General features: G+C 61.8%; 8 protein-coding genes and 1 pseudogene across 9 annotated transcripts; all 9 read right to left on the bottom strand.

The window, feature by feature from the left end:
• Positions 1-1,272: 1,272 nt before the first annotated feature.
• On the bottom strand, positions 1,273-1,956 carry LINJ_26_2500 (CDP-diacylglycerol--inositol 3-phosphatidyltransferase; the record flags this gene model as incomplete). Its single annotated transcript, XM_003392571.1, has 1 exon — positions 1,273-1,956. The coding sequence occupies one exon, from the start codon at positions 1,954-1,956 to the stop codon at positions 1,273-1,275; it is 684 nt and encodes a 227-aa protein (XP_003392619.1).
• Positions 1,957-2,579: 623 nt separating this feature from the next.
• On the bottom strand, positions 2,580-2,942 carry LINJ_26_2490 (conserved hypothetical protein; the record flags this gene model as incomplete). Its single annotated transcript, XM_001470548.1, has 1 exon — positions 2,580-2,942. The coding sequence occupies one exon, from the start codon at positions 2,940-2,942 to the stop codon at positions 2,580-2,582; it is 363 nt and encodes a 120-aa protein (XP_001470585.1).
• An 851-nt stretch (positions 2,943-3,793) lies between these two features.
• LINJ_26_2480 (conserved hypothetical protein) lies at positions 3,794-5,122 on the bottom strand (the record flags this gene model as incomplete). The annotated part of the gene is made up of 1 exon (XM_001470547.1): positions 3,794-5,122. One exon carries the CDS (start codon positions 5,120-5,122, stop codon positions 3,794-3,796), a length of 1,329 nt encoding a protein of 442 aa, XP_001470584.1.
• Positions 5,123-5,793: 671 nt separating this feature from the next.
• LINJ_26_2470 (conserved hypothetical protein) lies at positions 5,794-6,459 on the bottom strand (the record flags this gene model as incomplete). Its single annotated transcript, XM_001470546.2, has 1 exon — positions 5,794-6,459. The coding sequence occupies one exon, from the start codon at positions 6,457-6,459 to the stop codon at positions 5,794-5,796; it is 666 nt and encodes a 221-aa protein (XP_001470583.2).
• A 674-nt stretch (positions 6,460-7,133) lies between these two features.
• Positions 7,134-10,265, bottom strand: LINJ_26_2460 (putative protein kinase; the record flags this gene model as incomplete). The annotated part of the gene is made up of 1 exon (XM_001470545.1): positions 7,134-10,265. The coding sequence occupies one exon, from the start codon at positions 10,263-10,265 to the stop codon at positions 7,134-7,136; it is 3,132 nt and encodes a 1,043-aa protein (XP_001470582.1).
• A 2,223-nt stretch (positions 10,266-12,488) lies between these two features.
• Positions 12,489-13,364, bottom strand: LINJ_26_2450 (annotated as a pseudogene). Its single transcript has one exon. A coding segment is annotated over exon 1 (876 nt).
• Positions 13,365-15,093: 1,729 nt separating this feature from the next.
• On the bottom strand, positions 15,094-17,028 carry LINJ_26_2440 (conserved hypothetical protein; the record flags this gene model as incomplete). The annotated part of the gene is made up of 1 exon (XM_001470544.1): positions 15,094-17,028. One exon carries the CDS (start codon positions 17,026-17,028, stop codon positions 15,094-15,096), a length of 1,935 nt encoding a protein of 644 aa, XP_001470581.1.
• A 1,384-nt stretch (positions 17,029-18,412) lies between these two features.
• LINJ_26_2430 (conserved hypothetical protein) lies at positions 18,413-19,741 on the bottom strand (the record flags this gene model as incomplete). Its single annotated transcript, XM_001470543.1, has 1 exon — positions 18,413-19,741. One exon carries the CDS (start codon positions 19,739-19,741, stop codon positions 18,413-18,415), a length of 1,329 nt encoding a protein of 442 aa, XP_001470580.1.
• Positions 19,742-20,479: 738 nt separating this feature from the next.
• LINJ_26_2420 (putative peroxisomal membrane protein 4) lies at positions 20,480-20,707 on the bottom strand (the record flags this gene model as incomplete). The annotated part of the gene is made up of 1 exon (XM_001470542.2): positions 20,480-20,707. A coding segment is annotated over one exon (228 nt), but the record flags the coding sequence as incomplete, so codon positions are not given.
• Positions 20,708-20,709: the final 2 nt, after the last annotated feature.

Below are 20,709 nucleotides of genomic sequence, written 5' to 3'. Positions count from 1 at the left end.
GTGCTGCTCGCCTACGCTGCCCCTATCTCGTGTACACCATGCTCCCTAACCGGCCCCTCAGGTGCGTCCGAGCAGCAGAAGATGAGATGCGAAGCAGAGGCCAGACAGAGGGGGAGAGGAAGCACACGTGGCCTCGCATGCGCAGTCTGGCGCGTGCTTGTGTGTGTGTGTGTGTGTATGTGCATCTAGCTTGTGGTGCGCCTTCGCACAAGGAGGGTGCATCTCTCTTTGCATTCAGTTTGATATGCTCGTTGCCCCATCTCAGAAACAGCGACACGGCGCGCCCATGAGCAGACGCGCCTACTCGGTTACGCGCCTCGAGGAAGTGAGGGCGGGGTAGAGAGGGAGAGTGCAGTTACATGCATGAGAGCGTTGCCACTCTCCCCCCCCCAGTACACCGCCACAACAACATCGACAAGGAGCGTGCGCAAAGGGGTGAAGCAGAGCGAGAGAACAAGAAGTGCGCGCTGCACGCACGCACACACACACACACACAAGTATACGCCGCTCACTTGTCAGCGCGGTTCGTCCTTCTCCGTGTCTGTTTCCCCGCTCACAAGAAGAGGGAGGAGCGTGGCGGAGGAGGTCAGAAACAGAGAGGCTGCGCAGAAGGTCGACAACTCCAGTGAGTGAGTGGCGGCGCGAGGGGAGAAGGGGGCTGGAGGAGACGGTGCTACGAAGCGAGACGTGTGTTCCTGTCTCTCGGAGAGTAACGTGCCCTTCCCCTTCCCCTTCCTTCCCGCATTGCTCCCCACCTGCGAGGACGGGACTCGCTACGACCAACATGGCAGAGCAACGTGCTCTGCGTCATCTAGCATCGCCGATGTCATTGCCTCTTTCCCCCTCCTTCGGTCACTACCGCACCACCACACCACCACCGCCACCCCTGCGTCACCTCGGTTCCCCCATCCTCCCTCTTCACTAGCACTGTGGCTCCCATCTATTCCCCCTCTCTTGACACATATCACCGCAGTCACATTGTAGTTCAATAATAACAGCATCATCGCCAGCACCCTCCGCACGACCCGCTACGGCGACACGGAGCAGAAAGCACCGCTTGTTGGGGCTCCCCTTCCACCAGCATCGCAGCGAGAGACAGAGGGTGAGAGATGCGAATATATATAAGTAGCGACCGCCGAGCGACAGCCCTCGCCAACACGCCATCCTCGCACCTCTCCCACGCAAGATCCCCATCGTTTTTCGGCGGGGAAGCGAGAGCTGGAGAAGCAGGGGAGAGCGTCCGCACCGGCATCTTCGACGCAGTCCTCAGGCTTATTTGCCTTGCGCGCAGCGCTTCTGAGCGTCCACGCAAGCGATGTGGTAGAGACCATCCACGAGCTGCTGAACATTGACGACCTGCTTCAGGAAGCAGGGCACCACGCATACCGCGAAGGCGTACCACAGAAGGTCGCCCACCACCGCGACACTCGCGTAGTTCGCCCATGCGTACAGGAAAATGTACGCGAACTCCTGCCCGATGCAGAAGAAGCTCATCACGCGGCCGTTTATGTAGTACACGCGCAGCAGCCAGAAGATGCTGTCCGAGACGTCCTTGTGGCTATCCTTTCGAATAAAGACGGAGGCGTACATGCGGCAAAAATGAGACGCCACGTCGAGGAAGAGAAGTATGGCGAGAACACATGTGTAGCGGTACGGCATGGGTTGCAGTACGCTGTCAAGCACCACCAGGAAGCCAGCCGTCGAGGCACGATCGGTGAGCATGTCCAGAATGGCGCCAAAGTTCGAGCACTGATCCAACACACGAGCCGCCATGCCGTCGGCCGCGTCCAGCAGGAAGGAGGCCGCGTAGAGCACGAGGCACAGCGCAGGGTAGTCGCGTGCCACCAGATAGGCCATGATCGACGCCGCTATCCGGGCATAGCCGATAATGTTTGGCACGAAGAAGAAGACCTTGACGGGATTCGAGCTCGTCGGCTTTGGAGCCATTGCCGCCATGTGAGAAGACAGAGGAAGAGAGAGGCGGGTGTATGCGCGTGTGGGTGCGTGTGTGCTTGTAGAGAACGTCAGAAAAAAAAGTCAAGCCGCAAGCCGATGAGGTAACGTCGATATCTGCAATGCGTTATCTGAGACGTGCTGCCATCACAATACATTGAAGAGCACGCAGCAGCAGACGCAGCGGAGCGAAGAGAGAAAGATCGGGTCAGGGGAACGCAGTTGGGAGGAGGGAGGAGGGAGGAGGGGCGAGCCAAACACAAAGAGCGGGCATTCGACGGAATAGACGACGACGGGAGAACACGCGATGCCTCTCTGGCTGTCTCGCACGCCCTGCTATCGCTTTTTGTCTGTAGCGTATCGCTGTTGCAGACGCAAGGTCTGACTAACCACGGAGGAAAGCGCTGATCCCGACAAGCCTAGCCCTCTCCCTCACACACACACACACGCACGTGCGCACGCGCATATACGGAGGAGCCGCTGTGGTCGTGCATCACCTGTAGACACGAGCACCGAAGCGCCTGGGAACGGCACGCGGGTATTTGCTTTGGCGGTCGAGTACACAAGTGCATGCGCAGCGAGGCGATTACAATCGCGGCGGCCACAAAGAAAACAAACGACGCATCTTATCGAGGCATGTGCAGTCGATGCGGCGGCGGCGGCTCTTTGCGAAGCTCTTCACGCGCCTCATCCACGCTGAATGGACAGGCGCGGTACTTGAGTACCGGGTAGCGAAAGTAGACATTATCCTTTGCCACCTGTTGCTTCGCCAAGCATCGGTCGCACATGTTCGAGTCTGCGTCGCTGAAGCTGCTGCGCGGCTGTCGCAAACCACAGCCAAAGCACATCTCCTTGCAGTCCATGCAGACCATCGTGTTGAGCGGCCCGTTCCTCTTGGGGAAGTGCTCCGATGGGAGGAGGCGAGTGCATTGGCAACACCGCCACCGAAAATGCCTCTTGGAAGCCGCCAAGAAGGCAGTGTGGAACATCCGCGCCAGCACGCAAAGCACGCTGGCCCGCAACACACACACACGCGCTCGCACGAATAGAGAAGTGTGCGCTGCACACGTGAAGGTGGAGCGGCCCTCCGAAAACAGCCATCACGGTGCACACGCCGGTCAGCGCCGATACGCACAATCAGAGCGGGCCGTAATGAAAACCGAAGGCGCTCCACGAAGACGATAGAGAGAGAGAGCGAGAGAGACAGAGAGACAGAGATGAAGAGACGGAAACGAGGAAGCGAAGAAGTAGGCGGCCACCACGAGCACACCAGAGGAGCGCGAGATCATGGGAGAAACCGCTGAGAGCGCAGCATACATGTTTGCCCTCCTCAAAGCCTCTATACGCAATCTTTCGTGTGGTACAGAGACATGGCGGCTCCAGCGCGCATGAGGGGTGAGGGCGTGAGGCCGTGAGGAGGGAGGAGACCAAAGCAGCAGAGCAAAGGAAGGACACCCGAGAGAGCTCCCTCTGCACGCCTTCATCAGTATGCTGGGGCGTCAGGTTGCGCCTCTCCGTTCGCCATGAGCTCCGCTGTTTTCCTCCGTCATCCATCGTTGTTCGTTCCATAGGCGCGCGCCGATCATCCGCTTGTGACTGCACTCACCCAAACCAAAAGCCGAGCTCCTGAGAGAGCGGGAAGGAGGGGAGAGCGGCCTACAACAACAGGAGCAGCCGCAGCAGAATTGAGATGCCGTCACACTGCGCTCCCTTCGCCCTTCCATATTCGTCTATGTAGCACATACCGGCAGGCTCACGGGTCCGGACCCACGTGCACGCCGAGACGGTCAACGCGCACTCTCGCCTCGCCGACAGAGGCAACGCACTTCAGCCAGTGATACTACCACATGGTGGCGGTGTACTCGTAAACGATGGCGTCGTCGCCAAACTTTTCCCGCACCTGCGCGAACACCTCATCAGCAAACCGCTGCACATCCGGCACCAGCTCCGTCAACGTCACGCCGTCGCCTGATAGAAGGCCGTTGCGGATCAGCTCTTCTGCGTAAACCTTGCGCAGGCCGCTGTTCTTTGTCACGCTCCTCGCCAGCACGTAGGCGTAGTAGCGCTGCTTGATGTTCTCCTGCGCGAGGTGGTGGATAAACTGCTCATATGTGCCAATGTGACCCTTCTGGTATCCGTTCATGGAGTCGCGCAGACGCACGCTACTCCTGAGCAGGATCTTCGTAGGCGCCTTCGGTGTCGCTGGTATTTCTGCCGCGGTTGCGGCGTACCCACTAGAACCGGAGGCAGACCGCAGTAACGGCGCTGCTGCCGTGCTTGCCCCTCTACCCCACCACTGCCACCACCGTCTCTGCGACGACGCTGTGCTCGTGCGGTAGTCGTTGATGTCGGGCAAGAGCTGGTCCTCTCGGAGGAACCCCACCGATGCGCGAGAGGCCTTGCCCAGGCTGTTCGCGCCATCCATGAAGCGGTACGGCGCCATCTCCGCCTGCGCGTCCACCGTGACGAGAGACTCTGTCTTTTGTAGGTAGAGGAACACGCGGTGCAGTACCGTGTTGATGTGCAGCCGGAGCTCCACAACTGCCGGCTTGGGACGAGCAAGCCCGGCATGATCTACTTCTTCGCGGTTGTCGTGAACGAGGGGCTGCGGTGCCATCGCAGCCGGCACCACCTCGACGGTGTGCCGCTTGTGTGTCAGCTTGTTCTCAAGGATCGCCATATCGCATGGAAAGTGGAAGAAGAGGGAGTTGCGATACGGTGACACATTAGTCGTCAGCACGTACGTGTAGGTAGTGAAGTAGTACAAGACGCAGAGCAGTCCGACGGAGGCAGCGAAGACGTAGACGGTTAGGGACGTCTGCACACGCCCCGAGGCCAAGCCAAGGCCAGACCCGCGGAGGCGCCCAACCGCGGGGCAGCCCCCCTTGCGGTAGACAGTCCGCCGCGGATGTTCTTGCAGCGGCGCATGATGCGAATGGTGTTGAAGGGCAGCAGCAGCAGCAGGACCGCCCGCGGCAAGAACGGCGGCCGCGTGACTGTCCACCGCGCCGGACGCGGAACCGACGTTTCTACGCCGCGGTGGCGTGGTTGCGGAAGAGAACTCGGCCGCCGCCTCACCAGTTGCACAGAACGAGGAGGAGCCGACCGAGACAACCGTGCGCCGCGCCCTCGCGCACAGGAGCAGCGCGGCTCGCCGATGCAGCCGCATGATTGCGGGGAGGGGAGGGTCCAGTGCGTCGTGCAGGACGCCCCGCCCCAGAGCAACAGCAGCACGATGCAAAGCGACTGCGGAGTGACACACCACACAAATCCTCGCTTGCCTGCGCGCCGGTCGTCGTCCACGCCGCGACAGGGGAGATAGAAGGGGCGGCCCGGGGAGTCACCGCCGCACGCACACAGGCACACACCGAAAAAGAGCTGTGGCGTTGTAATGAACGCGCGTGTGTGAAGAAGCAGGAGGAGGGGAGGAAGACGGCGGTGGTGACCGCAACACAAGAGGGATACAGTCGCAGAGACATGCAAAACTCATCTGCAGAAATGGCAGAGGGATGCGTTCCTGCTGCGTGACAACAGGCGAGGGGGGCGCGCGGGCGGTTTTCCGTTGCAGTCCGTGTTGCGGCTGCGGCTCCGCCTCTTCCCCTTTTGCTCCCCCTCCAGAGCGACACATGCACGGCTACAAGGGCACGCAAGCGCGCCATCTCTCCATCGCCGCACTGGCGCAGTGCCTTTGCCTTCCGGTGCTCAACGTGCTACGTGGCCTTCCATGCCGTGAGGGCACCCCGGCACCAGCAGACTATCATCATCCCGCTCCACCCCACCTCATCTGATGTCTCCTTCACCAAAGCTGCACGTCGGTAAGAAACAAGAGGGCGAGGTTGGCTACACGCGGCGCCTCGCCCTCGCCGGCTCTTCCTCGCCCACCTCCGCCGATCCCTCCCATTGCCGTTTGGGCGCTGCCTCTTGAGTGCGGATCAGGTCTTGCAATCGTGCAAGGTTCTCCTTCTTCTCCTCCAGTTCCGCCCTCGCATCCTTCGCCGCGGCAGCAGAGAGCACGCAGAGGGCCTTGAGCTGTCGGTAGCACAGCTCCGTCATCTTTGCTTGCCGGCCCTCCAGCGAGGAAGTGTCGGCAAGGTCCGCCACGCCGCTATTCAGGATCTGCTGCAGTGCAGCGCGCCGCTCCTTCCGCTGCGCTCGGCGGCTGTCCTCCTCTTCGGTCGATGTGGCCTCCATCGGAGCCGCCTCCGCAGTGGCAGAGCCTCCTTGGATGGCTAGCTGATGTGTTGCCTCCGCCGGTGGCGCGTCTGTGGCTCTCCACACACAAATCTTTCTCGTCAAGTCCACAAAGGACATACCGTGGAATGTGAGGGCGTTGCTGACGCTGTTCATGCTTCGAAACACCACAACGAGCCGGCCATCGACAACGTCCCATGCCTCGATCGCGCCGCAGCGCTTCAGAAGCATGTGCAGCAGGTCCTCTTGTGAGTCCTCTGGGCAATCCGTGATGTACACGGTGCGGTGCAGCTTGCCTACCAAGTCTAGTGGCATCTCTCTCCGTCTGTCTGCGATTGGGCACCTGAGATGCTGTCCTAGCCACAGAACACAGCAGCAGACACCCGAGCACGTGACGCTGAGAGAGGAGGTACACATGGAGAGCACAAGGAGGCGTGGAGGGTGAAGGGGGCGAATGGTTGGATGAAAGAACATGAGCTCGACCAGGCTGCACACGCCCCAGGCAGACGGTGCGGAAGGGAAGGTCTTCTCGGCGCACAGCATCACCGTTCCACGCCAGAAGGGCAACACACCCGGCGTTAGAATCCGTCTCCGATCGGAAAAAAGCCGCGTTGGGGATGCACGGCCCCCCCCTGCTGCATGTGCCGTAGCGCTTTTTTTCTATGCGCGCCACACTCGCTCGCTCTCTGTGCGCACGGTACGACGAATAGGCAAGGAAAGACAGCGGGCACGCAGCGGAGGGAGACGTGCAAGCGAAGAAGCGCCGATCGTGGCGACATGAAAGAAAGACGTCCATCTGCCAAGCAAAACCGGTGCTGCAGAGCAGCTGCAATCGCGGAGAGCGCCCTCGATTGAATGGTGCGTGGATCGGCATGGACAAGAAGCAGCAGCAGGAGCGGGCAGTCAAGGCATGAAGGGGAGGAGTGGTGCTTTTCATCACATGAGACGGTCGTCCATCAGTTGCACGCAGGCTCCCTTTCACGCGCTACTCACCAGCTGTCCTCGTCGCTCAATGTTTCAAAGGCAAGTCGCAGCGAGCACTCTCGCCGCTTGCTGAGCCTTTTCGTTCCTGGCGGCGGCCTCCTCGCGTGTGATGATGTGACTGCTGCCTTGGGGGCACCAGGTGCGCCTCTGACGCTAGTTAAAGTGATGGTCGAGGAGGCCAGTCGGCCAGTCAGCGGCAACCGCTCTGCCTGCAGCGCGCCGTTGACTGCCATCGGCGATGCAATGCGGCCAGTTAGCTGCCGCGGGGGCGCGTCTGAAGCACGGGTGTGAAAGCTTGCTTGAGGAACCACCGCGCCCATGGAGGACGACGACGTCGATGAGACCGTCAAGGATGATACAGACACGTCTGCGTCCTGGGTGGCCCACTCCGTGCGCGCATCACACGATGGGCGCGGCGTCCAGCTGCTGACGGTCACGGAGCAGTCTCCTCTAGTGTCCTCGCTGCGCCTTCTCTCACCGCTACGCGTCGTGCCCAGTGCGCCATATGCTGCCGGGGTCTCCTGCTGCTCTTGCTGCTGACCGTGGCGGGCGTGATGCTGTTGGGAGTGAAGATAGATAGTATTGTGAGTGTTGCCGCTCTTAAAGCTGCCGCTAAGCACACTCTCAGCCGCAGCGCTGTCAGTGAACGCACCTCCGGTAGGCTGAGCTGCCCCCGACGCAAGCGTAGTCGGCGTTCGTGTCGTGGAGAGCACGCTGGCCGACATGTCGCTGAGGGTCGTCGTCGGGCTGTGTCGGCTGGCGTTTCCAGGAGACCTAAGCCTCGTGGCGCTCGGCCGGCGGCCCGAGCTTGTATCCGCCCCCTCGTCGCTCAGGGCGCCAAAGAGCGAGGAAGCCGACAGAGTCACCGAGGGCGGCAGCGCAGTGCTCTGCCAGGGGTGTGTTAGAAGCGCGAAGGACATCAAGGGGCCAGGAGAGCTGGTAGACAACAGAGACGCCGCTGGAGCGACCGCATCCGCTGTGTGCCATGCCGCGCCATGTGCACGCCTTGTTGTTCCGGTCACGCGCTGGGCAGTGGAAAAGGGGGTGACGGTCGGCGATGGCGAAGTCGTGGTGAGAGAGCTAGCCGATGGGTTTCCATCCCGCCGCGCGTACGGGATGTCGTCCCTCGGCGCCGGAGAGACTAGAGAAGCGCCTGCGCAGCTGATGGTAGCTTTTGTGCCTGTCGGCATGGCAGCCGTCGAGCGGCTGTGGCCACCGTCGTTGCCGCAGTTGGCCTCTGTGTTGGCCAGCACTGCAGCGAGCGAAAACGTGCTCGACAAGTCACGACTGACAGGCAGCGCCACCGCACCCATGCACGCCTCCTCGGCAACGGCTACGCTCGCCGGCGCCGCCTGGGCAGCCGACCCGGCAGGTTCTGTGCGGCCGCTTGCTGCTGTGTCCTGCATGGCGCTCGCCACAGCAGGCGTGGTGGCGGCGGCATTAACACTCAAAAACGGGTGCGCCAGTGCCGTTGCGGCGCTGCTGCGCGCTGCCTCATCGACGCATAAAAGCGACCGCACAAACGACATGCCGGTGCGCGACAGCGCATGCGGCGAGTGGCAGGCGGCACCGCTGCAAATGAGCCGCTTCATCTCAGCCGCCGAAACGTGATCGAAGGGGTGGTGGCCGCATATCATCTCAAACACAAGGATACCGAGTGCCCACATGTCAGACTTGCACGACCATCCGCGGCCGCAAATCACCTCCGGTGCCGCGTACTCCAGCGACCGCCCTCCATCATGGGAGCCGCCGAGCTCGCCGAGCCAGCGAGCGCGCCCGTCGGCCAGGTGCACGGCGGATGCGAAGTCGCCGAGTTTGGCGGTCGCTCCCGCCTCGCTGCGGCGCAGTAGCACGTTGCGCATCGTCACAGCGCGGTGCACAACGCGTTGCTCGTGCAAGTGCCGCAGTGCCAGCGCCACGTGGTACACGATGACCTGGGCCTGCGCCTCAGGCAGGCGTTGGTGCGGCTGGCGAAGGAGGTGAGTGGCGAGGTCACCAGCGTCCGCGTACTCCAGAGCAGCGTAACAGCGTCGCGCATCCGTGAAGAACGCATAGAGCCTTACAATGTGGGGGCAGTGCCGTCCTGCTGCTGCCTGTAGTCGCATCGCACGCTCGACCATATTCGTCCCGCCTTCGTGGCGCTGAGCGTAGTCGTCGTTGAAAACCTTGAGGGCCACGACGACTTTGCTGTACTTTTCCCGCGCAAGGAACGTCTTGCCGGAGTGCCCGTGCCCGATACGGCGCCCGATATCAAAACACGATAGCGACCACCGCCTCGCAGTAGTGGCTGGCGACAGGGAGCGCCGCGCCGGGGTGCTGGAGTCTCTCTCCGCAAGCAGTGGCGAGGCAGGCCAGACCAGTGTACACTTGGCGCTGGCCCCCGGAGCGGATGGCGAAAGAAAAATGGACGAATCAGGCAGAGGAGCAGCAGCCTTACCATCAGCATCAACGCTGGTGCGGTGCAGGTGCGTACTCGACGGCGGCACGCCCGTGATGGGAGAGTCGGTGAGGTCATCGCCATCCCCCTTCTCCACCTCCACGTCAGCACCCGGCCCATCGAATTCGCTGGCAACGTACGGCCAAGCCGACGGAAACGCGCCACCGTGTTGGCAACTGCGCGGCGCAGCCTCACCACACGAACGCGTGGGGCCGGTGCTGCGCCTCACGTCGCCCGCCCTCGTCATCTCCACTGCTTCTCTCGTGCCCGTGTCTTTCCCAGCTCCTCCGTGGACGGCGCCGCGCCCACCATCGCTCATGGCGGCGTCATCGCTGTCCTCCTCCATCAGTGACGCACGAAAAAACTGAGAAAAGCGCAGATTAGCCGCCGCGTCCAGCGAAGCCGGCGCCGCTTCCAACAGCGCAGCTGCTGTGCCGCCGCTTTCGTTCGCGAGCGGGTCGGCGGCAACGGCCTCTGTCGGCCGCACGACAGGGACAGACCGTGAGACGGCCCACGCCTGCTTGGCGCTTCCGGCCCTAGCAAGCCACTCCTGCGCCTCTTGCACCTCCGCGTAGGAGAGATCTTGCAGCCGCTCCACAGCGGTCTGATCTGCTGCTGAGATCTGCGAGGACGGTCTCGCAGACACTGACGCCTTGGCGGGGTAGACAGAAGGAGATGCGGACGTCTTTAGGGTCACCATCGGCACGCGGAAGTGCACGTGCTGCTGCTGCGCCAGCTCCTGCGCAGCACCTTCTTCCGCCTCGTGGAGCTGACACTGTCGAATGCGCTCAGAAGGCAATGCGAGCGGCCACGCCGTCGGTGCCGGCGGCTGTGCGTCTGGAGAGTGTGCAGTTGAGGATGGAGTGGGCGGTGACCCAGAGCCGTGGTGTGCAAGGCTACTGGAGAAAGAGGCGAGCTGCGCATCTGCGTGAGGAGGGGAGGAGCAACACCGGCGCGTCAACGACGGCTCGTTTTCCAGTGATGCCCCGCTGTGAGTCGCGCAGGCAGATGTTGGAGAGAGGCAGGTGGCAGCGCCGCCGCCAGGCGTCCTCGTCAGCCCGCCGCTGCTGCCGCTGACACCTCGACTGCGCGTGGCCCTGCTGGTGCTACTGCTGCGCCCACTGCTGCAGCTGGGACGGTTCGAGGCGGTGACACGTCTATGGACTCCTGCCACGCATGCGGTGTGCATAGCCTCAATGTTGCCGGCATGCCCCGGTAACAAATGCGAGTCGAGCGATGGGCATGGGCTAGACTCGGTATGGCCTGAGCTAAGGTTGGCAGAGGAGGAGGTACTGGGCGCAGCACGGCCGCTCCCACAAAACGACCTGGCTTGCCGCAGGGCCTCGTGCGCCGGCGTTAGCGTCGCCGTGGATGTAGTCGATGAATGTGTGGTGGTGAGTGACAGAGAAGCCGAGAGCGCCGAAGAGGCTGCCCTCTCCGCAGCTGCTGTAGCGGAGTCCATCCACCAGCCACCCCCTCCCGTACACTCCCCACCCCCTCTACTGCGATAACGCCTCCTCTCTGTGCGTCTGAGCACACGACGAGTAGCAAGGGCGCGTGCGTGCGAGTCAGTGCGCGAAACACCAGATACTGCCGCAGAGGACTGGCACAACGGGCACGAGCTGATAAAGACCGCTACAGCCGTCCTGTGAAGAGAAAAAGGAGGCGCAAGACGGCACCGGGTGTGGTTAGCTGACAACGTATGAATCTATGTGTGTGCGTGTGCGGGTGTGCGTCTATGCGTGTGTGCATGTGCAAGCATCTCCTGCCCTCGCTAGGGTGAGATCAGAGAGAGCGACAGATAGGAAAGATCAGAGGAGAGCAGAGCAGATGGAGCACATCGGCTTGCGGGGTTCCATCCCCCGTTTTCTGGCCTGTTATGGGCGGCTTTAGCAAAGGTGTCGGGTGTCGAGAGGCAGGAGGAAAGCCGGCTTCAGTGCCCCTCCCCTACAGCGCTGCTGCTTATCCTTTGGATGAACTCTACGAAAATGCAAGAGACCCCCCTCTCATATTCCCTTACCCAGCATGCCGAACCTCGGCGGCGGGCACGATGAGGGCGGGGCACGGGGTGGGGCTGACTGGAACTCAGAGATAAGGTAGTAAAACCAGTTGGCATCCTCCTCAAAGCAAGGAGGAGAGCGAGAGAGCTAGCGCGCCCCACACGCATATATACGACCGTACGTCGTTGCGGGCGGGGGCCGTCCGAAAGGAATACCTGCGCCCCGCCTCGCTCCCCCGCCCTTCGCCCCCCCCCTCCATACGGGAGAGCAAGACACTTTTCCGCATCAAGGAGAAGGGAAAGAGCGGGCAGATCCAAGAGCATAGCACAAGGTCCTGGAAGGGAGAGATGGAAGTGGATGTGTGCGCGTGTGCAGTGGCGTCCGCGGTGATGGCAGCTCGATGGATCCTTTGCATGCGGACTGTGACCAGGTGTCCGTGTATGTGTTGTGTGTGTGTGTGCGCGCGCACGTTGTCTTTGGGCATCCCCCGCAACCGGCGAGAGAGCCAAACAGAAGCGAGAAGCGCACGCAAGCGGCCGTGCTGCTCCGTTCACGGAAGACAAGAGGGAAGGGCAGCAGGAGGCACCGCCATGGCGGCGACTCCTGCTGCGCCGACGCAAAATGTATGCACTGCAGGGAGCGCGCCAAGGATGAGAAAGCTCGGCCGACTTCTGCGTAATGAACTGAGAATCAGAACGCGCGCAGACGAGTTCGTCCACGTGCGTGTTACCGTGAGTGCTTGTCCTGTCCGCCATGGTGCCCGTTCGCATACCCCCATCCTGCTGGAAGGCGAAGGGCACAGGCAAAGACGAGGAGGAGAGGGCGGCGGGTCTACCGAGGCCCGTGGAGGAGCAGTGAGACTCTCAGCTCCTCCTTCCATCCCCGATGCCTGTTGCAGCAGCACACGCCTATAAACGCGTCTGTCAATGCTGAGGCGGTGGCGCGGCTCTCGCGGTCTCGGCCAACGCCGCCTCCAGGCGCGCCACCTCGGCGCGCAAGAGGGGCAGCGAGCAGTGTACCAGCTCCTTGCGTGTCGGCTCTGCAACAAGGCGGTCGATCTGAAATAGTTGCACTTCCGCCAGTGCTCGCGCCGCTCGCGAGGTGGTCGTGTCGTACGCGCTTTCCCGCACCGCTGCTGCGACCGCGTCGCGCACCTCCTGCTGCAAGACCTGCAGCAGCCTTGGTGTGGTGTCCCGCAGCGCACCGATAGGGTCAAGGGAGGCAAACAGGTCAGACTGGGGAACGGTACGCATGGGCACCTCCACATGCTCGTTGCCCAGCCCCGCCTGGAAGCAGTGAAACGCGCAGTGACCGCAAGTGATGTTCGTCTCTGTGTTGAAGACGCTCGCGATGAGGCCGACTCAGCCGCTCTCCGTGTACTGTTGAAACCTCCTCTGCGTGCATAGGTCCACAGACGACGGCACGGCTGGGATCCTCGGATGGCTGTGATGCCATCCCACCATGTAGGTGAGCGCTCTTGTGTCAGTCGTCATGCGATCTGCCGCTTCGGTAGCTGACGCAACGGACTCGGCCGACATCTCTACTCGATCGCTGCGCTGCACATTACGCTCCCCGATGTGCGTGCCCCAAATGTAGGCCACCTTTTCCCGTTTGGCCGCCGAGGAGGAAAGCGTCGCAGGTGCTGCGCCGGCGGTGCCGACGGCGGTGGCGCTGCCACGGCTGCAGACGCCATTGACGGCGCCATCCGTCTGACTCTCGGGGAAGCCGGCATCGCGACTGCCGTCCATGTGCGTCTCCGTGAAGGGCTGTACCTCAATGCGGCTCAGCAGCAGCCCCATGACCTCCTCCTCCTGTCGGGAAGGCGTGCCGCAGACAGCTCTGAACCACCTGGTCACTGATCCGCACCTCCGACAGCGGCTCCCTACTCTCGCGGAGCTTGGCGGACGTGTTGGGCATGTCGGCGGCGTTCATGAGGAGAGGAGCACCCAATAGTCCCGATGCGGAGGGGCAGAAAAGAAAATACGCCTCCTTCGAAGACTCGCGCCAGCGTGTCTGGATGTGTTCAGGGGCACTGGAACACGACTGTGGAAGCCTTGATGAGCTGCTCTACCCTCCTCCTGGTGCCATTCGACGCACAGCCTTGAATGGGGCCTCGTCTACCCGGCGCCGCTTGGGGAACAGGTTAGAGAGTGTGTAGAAAGCGGTAGACAGGTGGGGGCAGAAAAGGGGGAGAGATAGCCGAGGACGGAGCCACAGCTCAGACGGGCACCGCAGAGCGCCGCCAGCAAGAGGGCAAGGAGAGCAGCCGGCGGAGGGGGAGGAGGGAGTGCGCGCTCACGGAACGCAGCTCAACTCGGTGCTGCGAGAAAGAAAGCGGCGTTGCACGCAAGCGCTCCCTCCTCGACTCACACGCGCATGCGTACGCATGTCCGACTCGAACATTCGTTCCGCCTCGGTGCAGCCAGCGAGCACCTCTGGAGAAGGTCGGATAAGAGAGGGAGGAGGGGGAAATCGGTCGCACCGTTCATGGGCCGCTCGAGGGACTCTCCTAACAGAAGTACAGCGGGGCGTCGCTGCGGTCGCGCGTTGGCCGACGGCGTGTCGTGGGAGAGGGATGATAACGAGGGGTGCTCAGATACGCTCCAGCGCGCAATCTACAAAGGACGGAGTAGTGAAGGGGGAAGGGGGACGGCAAGAAACGAGACGCCTCCGGGGATGGGGAGGGCGCCCACTCCCCTCCCCTTCCCCCACACCAACAAGGCGACACACAGAGAGAGGCATACAGGGGACACTTCTAGTACAGGGCATCGTAGGGAGAGAGAGACGGGGGAGGGCAGGCAGTGGGGAGAGGGAGAGAGCCGAAGACCGCACCGCCGGCCCCGCACCTCCCACGGGCCCCACCATCACACCCTTCGATAGACCAACATGAACAGGAAAGGAGCATCTAAAACCACGCACGTGAAGAGAGGAGTAGACAGAAACGGAAAGACACACGTGCACACGTGAAACGAGGCGAGCCGACAACGAAAGCAGCACGGCAGCCCGCCGAGCGGGAGCGCAGAGACATGCGCAAGCGACGGGCAGCAAACACCGCACCGCAGGACGCCGGCGCGCACCAACACAGAGACAGACAACGCGCACAAGACGCATCGCATCGGCAAGAACTTGGTGACGCGAACGCGCTCCACCGGCTTGGGGGATGAGCGGTTATGGGGGCTATGGCCCTCGCATCCTCCCGCACGTCAAGGCAGGACGAGGAGGGGAAGGGCAAAAGGGAGAAGACGTAGCCGATGCCCCTGGCGCTGTCATCATGGTTGCTCTCGCCTCCCCCCTCCCTCGCTAAGTGTAACCCAGAGATAGCGATGTTGGTGAGAGCAGAAACCGCAGGAGGCACATGCGCTGCACTCGCACTGGCTGCGAGACCCACTCCCCCTCCCAACACACAAACACACAAGTGCATGCGCCCACTCCGGTCGGTATGCCCATCTATGAGGCTATGAGTGGCTCTTCTCTTCTCCGCTGACGCTTCCGCCTCGTTGTCCGTAACCGCGTTCTGTGGTAAACCCTCTACAACGTTGGTTGCTCCGTCACCGTGCGGAACAGCGACACCACAGCTGTCTGCGGCAGCTCGCTAATCAGCTCCCACGCCTGTGAGTCGTTGCGGATCATCGCGCTGAAGTTACGCGCCACGTAGCTGATGGCACGCTCGTGCAACTCCGGTATTTGATGCTTCACGGCATAGATGAGGAGGCGCAGGGCGTTTGTGTTGCTAAACGCCTCATCCGCCTCGCGCTTCAGTTGGCCGTCCATGATGAGCACCTGCTGCATCTTGAAGATGATGGCAATGTCCTCGGCCGAGAAGTCGCGCGCAGTGTCAAGGTGGCGACGGTACATCCCCATCAACAACTTCTGCCAGCTACGCAAGGAAAAGTCGAACTCGTTGGTGGTGAACGACGGAAGCGGTCCCGGGCTACGTGGGTTCATCGCTTGCGAGAACAGCACACAGCGGCAGGCGAGAATGTAGCGGTGGGCGTGCACCGCGTACTGCTGCGGCCCCACCACCCACTCGTAGTCGCTGTACTCCCCCGACTCCGCCAGCCACGCAAGCTGCTTCCCCAGTGTGTTTTTCATGGGTGGGATCGGCGCATTCGGCACCGTCTCCTTGCTGTAAAGAATTAGCGAAAGACGACGGAAGAGGTGGCCAGGAATCTCTTCAAACTGGCGGTCCTGGATGAGGATATCGTAGTTGTCCAGCAGCACGTGCAGGTAGAGAGAGGTGAGCACCTCGTCCGCAGCGTTGTAGCGCGTCAGCACAATGGGTAGAATGTTCTCAGGCGTCAGGAGCGGGCGAACGTAGCGGATGCAGACCGCGCTGAGGTCGTAGAACTCGCACGCTGCCGCAAGCAGGTACAAGTCAAGCAGCGACTCTGGCGGTAAAACGCCCGACTCAGGATACTCTTCCGTGTACACGTACCGCAGAAAGGTTGTGAAGACGTCGAGGGGGACGGCGATGGCGACGATGCAGCCGACCTGCAACGGCAGCATCTGCTCGGGAAGCAGCGGCTGCATGCGCGCGCCAATCACGCAGCGGTGGGCCTTGACGCGGACGCCCTGGACGTCGAAGCTCATGTCGCACAGGATCTCCAAGTGCGCAAAGGGGTACGCGAGCGGTGCGCGCACGACGGCGCTCCCAGCTACTCGGCCACCGCCATCGCCGCCGACGGTCGAGGCGTTGTCTAAGGTCATCATCTGACCACCGCTCGGGTCGCTGTAGAAGCCGCGACGCAGCGCGGCCCCGGCACTCGCGCCAGGCCGGTCCACGCTGCCCTCCATCGGAACGAGTGCGCTGGTGCCGACTCGGCCAGGCGAGTACGACGTCCCACCGCTCCGTCCCAGTGGAGTGACGCCGCCACGTCCGCCGACCGGCCGCACGCTAGGGCCTCGGCTTGGCGATATCTGTCCGCCGTTCGTTCCTGCAACGCCGGCGCCAACGACGCTGCGGGTCGGGGTGACGGAGCGGGTTGCGCTGCGCACAGGTGGAGCACGCCCGTTGCCGCTGCCGTTGTCCACCTGCAGCACCGCCTCGAAATCAACGCAGCGGGTCCCCGTCTCCTGCACCGTGTACACGAACCCGCTCTCAGGGTGCAGCAGTTGCTCGATCGCGATGAACTGGTGAAGTCCCCAAGCACTTCCGGCCTTCTTGAAGGTGCAGTTGAACGTCTTGCTGCGCGACTGCAGCGGGTCACGCATGCAGACGGCCGTGAGCTTAAAGTGGACAGAGACAGCACCCGGCGTGCAGCTCTGAAGGTGCAGCGCCAGGAAGCGCTGGCCCTCGGCGGATCGCTCTTGAATGTGGAAGCGCCAGAACCAGCCGCCAACGTTGAACTCAGCGCTGTAGCGTGATCCCTCGTACTGCAGCTCGCGAATCACGCTCACCGGCACGCGGTAGCGATAGCGTGCGCTGCGCTCCGAGAAGAGCTCCACGGCCTCCACCGATTCCATGTTCGACTCTAGAAAGGAGTGAGGGTACGAGGAGAGCTGCGGCGGAGCTGGTGTGCGCCGCGTCTGCGGGAGAAGCGCTAGCAAAAACAAAATGAGAGACGGCGCACAAGGTGAGGGGAGGGGTCAATGCAAGGGGGCCCACGTCAGCGGGCCTGTGTCACTTTCCGTAGGCGTGGCAAAGGCCCCCTCTCAAAGGGAGGCGAGGAGAGGAGAAAGACTCTGTTTACAAGTACAGTGAGCGCGCCGCTGAGAGCTGTGTGGAGGGCTGACAGCGAGCGCGACCACCTTGGTGTGTGTGTGTGTGTGTGTGTTGATATCAAGGAAGAGGATCCGTGGCGAAGGAGGAAAGAAGGGGTGCGCGTGGCCCTTGACGCAGTGCTGATCTCGCCTAGACGACTGGTCGTGGTGATGCGGCGTGAAGGGCAAAGGTCGCCGCCGCAGACTGCAGGGGAGAAGTGAAGGATGCAGAGAGAGAGAGAGATGCACGCAGAAACAGCGTACAAGCGCAAGTGCCATCGTCCAGGAGTGGGCGCGAGGCTAGGGCGAGAGAGAGTGTGTAGCGCCAGAGAATGCTTAGAAGCGCGGCACAGTCGGTATGCAGCACCTGTCGTCGCGACCGTGTCGGGGTCCCCCTCCCAGTGCTTGTAGAGGAAGGAACGTAAAGCGCGCCCGCATGCACGCGTACAGGCGCGAACCAAAAAAAGCAGCACGCGATTCGTGTGCGAAACCATGCGCTTGTGCCATGCACTGCATGAGCGTGTGCGCGCACACTGAAGCCTTCGCGCGCCCACGTGTTCGGCCATGTCGCGATAGCAATCCGTTTCCCCATGTCTGTGTCCTTTGCTCTGCATTTTAGTTGGGAGAGCGATTCGGTGGTCTCTGACGTGCACAAGCCTACACAGGCACTGAGCGAGCTCGACGAAGCGGTGGAAGAGTAAAGACGTCGGCCGGCTGCTTCGCTGCTCCGTGACATGCACCGCGGTGACCTCTTGGCTGTAACGCCTGGAAGCACTAACGTATCTCGCCCGCACAACATGACAGATCAGTTGCGGGGAACAGACAATATATATAGAAAGCGCAACTACTCGAAACGACTCTATAACCCGATGCCCAGGGCGAGAGCGGATGAAGAGCGAGGCGCTGAGGGGCTCTCTGAGAGGCGGAGGGGCCCGGCAAGGTACAGTGCATATGCGCAGAAGGCATAAAAGCCGAGAAACCGGAAGATAGAAAAACGGCCGTGCTGTTGGAGGTCGCACCAGTGCCCGCCTCTCTTCCCCACCACCACCACATACGCTACCTCTCCACCTCTCAAGGCCTCCCTGTTCCTACTCTCGCTTCCACCGGAACATTCGCATCGCCATCCCGCCTGCAGTGTGGTGAACCCCTACGGACTATCCTCGGGGAACAGTACATCCGCGTGCTCCTCGATCATGGCTTTGGTCAACTCTAAGCGCTCCAGCAGCTTCACGTACGTGCCCTTCTGCGACTTCACGTCGATCCACTCCTGCAGCTCCTCGACACGACTCTTGTAGTCCGCCTGCCCACCCGCGGTGTCAGCGAGCGGGAAGGTCAGCACTGTCGTCGTGAGTGACGACTGCAGCTCCGCCTTCAAGGCGTCCAAGTGGGGTCGCACGCACTCCTCGCGCACCGTATAGTCGCTCAGGTGCGTGCACACGATGTCGTGCGCCTCATGCTCCTTGAGAAGTTGCTCGCACGTCGTCACAAGCAGCTTCGCCTCCGGTACATCGCTGTCCTGTGCAAGGGTGCCCTGCGCGGATACAAGAAGACGACGAAGCCTCGGAGACATAAATTGGATCCACTTCGCACACTGCCTCTCCAGCGAGCTACTCCCGTGCTCCCGGGTGCAGGCGGCCTGCAGCTTGCCGTAGGTCTCGAGCGTCAGCATGACCCACTCTCGGTTCACCTCCCGAAGAGCGTCTTGCACCCGAACGTTGCTCATGAGAGCCTCGCTCTGCTCCATCAGAACCAGAAAGTTGCTGTCCATCACCGGCACGTTTGCGTAGAAGGAGTTGTTGAACTCGATGAGGTCCCCCAGCGTCTTCAATGCCGCCAGTGTATCGCGCTGCTTGCGGCACCACTCCCACAGCTGCTGCTGGCTATCCATGAAGTCCCTCACGAACTCCTCGCTCGAAGAGCTGCGGCGGTAGCGCTCACGGCCAACAAGCGTGCGAGCCTGCAGCTGCAGGCGGCACACCTCATCCAATGCGTCGTAGAGGAGTCGAGTCGGGGGCAGTGTGTTGCCGTTCGCCGATTCCCGCTCGAGCCTTTTCAAGTTCCGCACCGACGACTCGGCGGACGCGAAGAACGTGGTCCAGGTGTCGAGCCAGTGGGAGACAGTGGTTAGTTCGACCAGCTTGAAGTCTTCGGCAGGGTACGACAGCAGAAAGGAAAGAATCTCCTTGCGCATGCAAAACTCCTTCAGGAACGCCGTCCATGTCACATAGTAGTCCTCTCGCTCCACCGCAGAGAAGGTGGCGGGCGCCGAGGCAGTCTCGCGGCGCAGCTCCTCGATCTCACCTCGCAGCTGTTCTGCCTCCCGCCTCGCCGCCATGGCGCGCTCCTCAGCCTTTGTTTTGACGTCCAGCTGTCGCTCCACCATGAGCATCTGCTCCAACACGAGGGTTTCGTAGTTTTCCTTGTTGGGTTGGTGATACACCAAATCTTGCAGGCGCTGCACCTCTGAGAGGGACATGGGCGAGTTTGGGCGAAGATAGTGGGACGGACGACAACGTGAGGGGAGGGACAACGGCGAAGAGGCAGGCGCACGCGAGCACAGGTGAGACGAGACGGTGAAGAAGAGCTGAGCGCTCAACGTACAGAAAAAAAAGGTGAGTTTTCTCAGCAGCAGCGCACACGTGCGACGCGCCGGTGTGCGCGCGTGTTTAGACGAGGGGACGACAAGTGATGCCGCGAGTCTTGGAGTGCACACGCGTGGGCAACGCATGGAGTCGTAGAGGCGATGGAAAGTGGAAGGCAGAGGGAGGACGAGATGGCGAGGAAATGCACAGGGGTGAGACACAGCAAGGGCATTCACAAATCAACAACGTCAGGATGGTCCCCAAGGAAAGATTGTGGGCGTTGGAGGAAGTGGGGTCCTCGTGCGTGCACGGCAGTACGCATGCGCCTGTGTGCCTGTGGGCGGGGGAGGGGGTTTGCATGAGTGAAGCTGCGAAAAAAAGTCATCGAGCAGGCATGGCAAGGCACTGTGTGAAAGCGCTCTCCAACTCCGCTCCGCTCGACTCCTACTCTCTCAACACGCTATCGTGGCACCCCACCCCTTCCCCCTTCGCTCCGTTTAACGTCTGCGGATTCTTCGAGGAAGCCAGATGGTGCGCCCTCCCTCCCGTTCTCTTTCGCAGTTCCTTACAAGCCGCACGGCCACAAAGTATCCACAAGCACATGTGCACCCCACCCCCCCACCCCAACGGTGTCACTTCGGAGTCTCAACGGCGTTCACCACGACGAGGTCGTACCAGCTGCTGAACTTGCCGCTGTCCTTGAAGATGTACTCCAGGGACTGCGCCATGGATGACTGCAGTTTGTCTGGCGAGTACATGAGGAACATGATGGCCAGGCACCACAAGCAGCCCATGTACAGTCGGTACGCCACCGGCGGAATAAGCGCGGCCCACTTGAAGTAAACCAGTGGTAAAAAAACGC

This window comes from Leishmania infantum, chromosome 26, assembly GCF_000002875.2.
Source record: "Leishmania infantum JPCM5 genome chromosome 26".
Lineage (NCBI taxonomy): Eukaryota > Euglenozoa > Kinetoplastea > Trypanosomatida > Trypanosomatidae > Leishmania > Leishmania infantum.
Note: the sequence above shows the minus strand (reverse complement) of the source record. Positions and strands in the feature narration are given on the sequence as shown.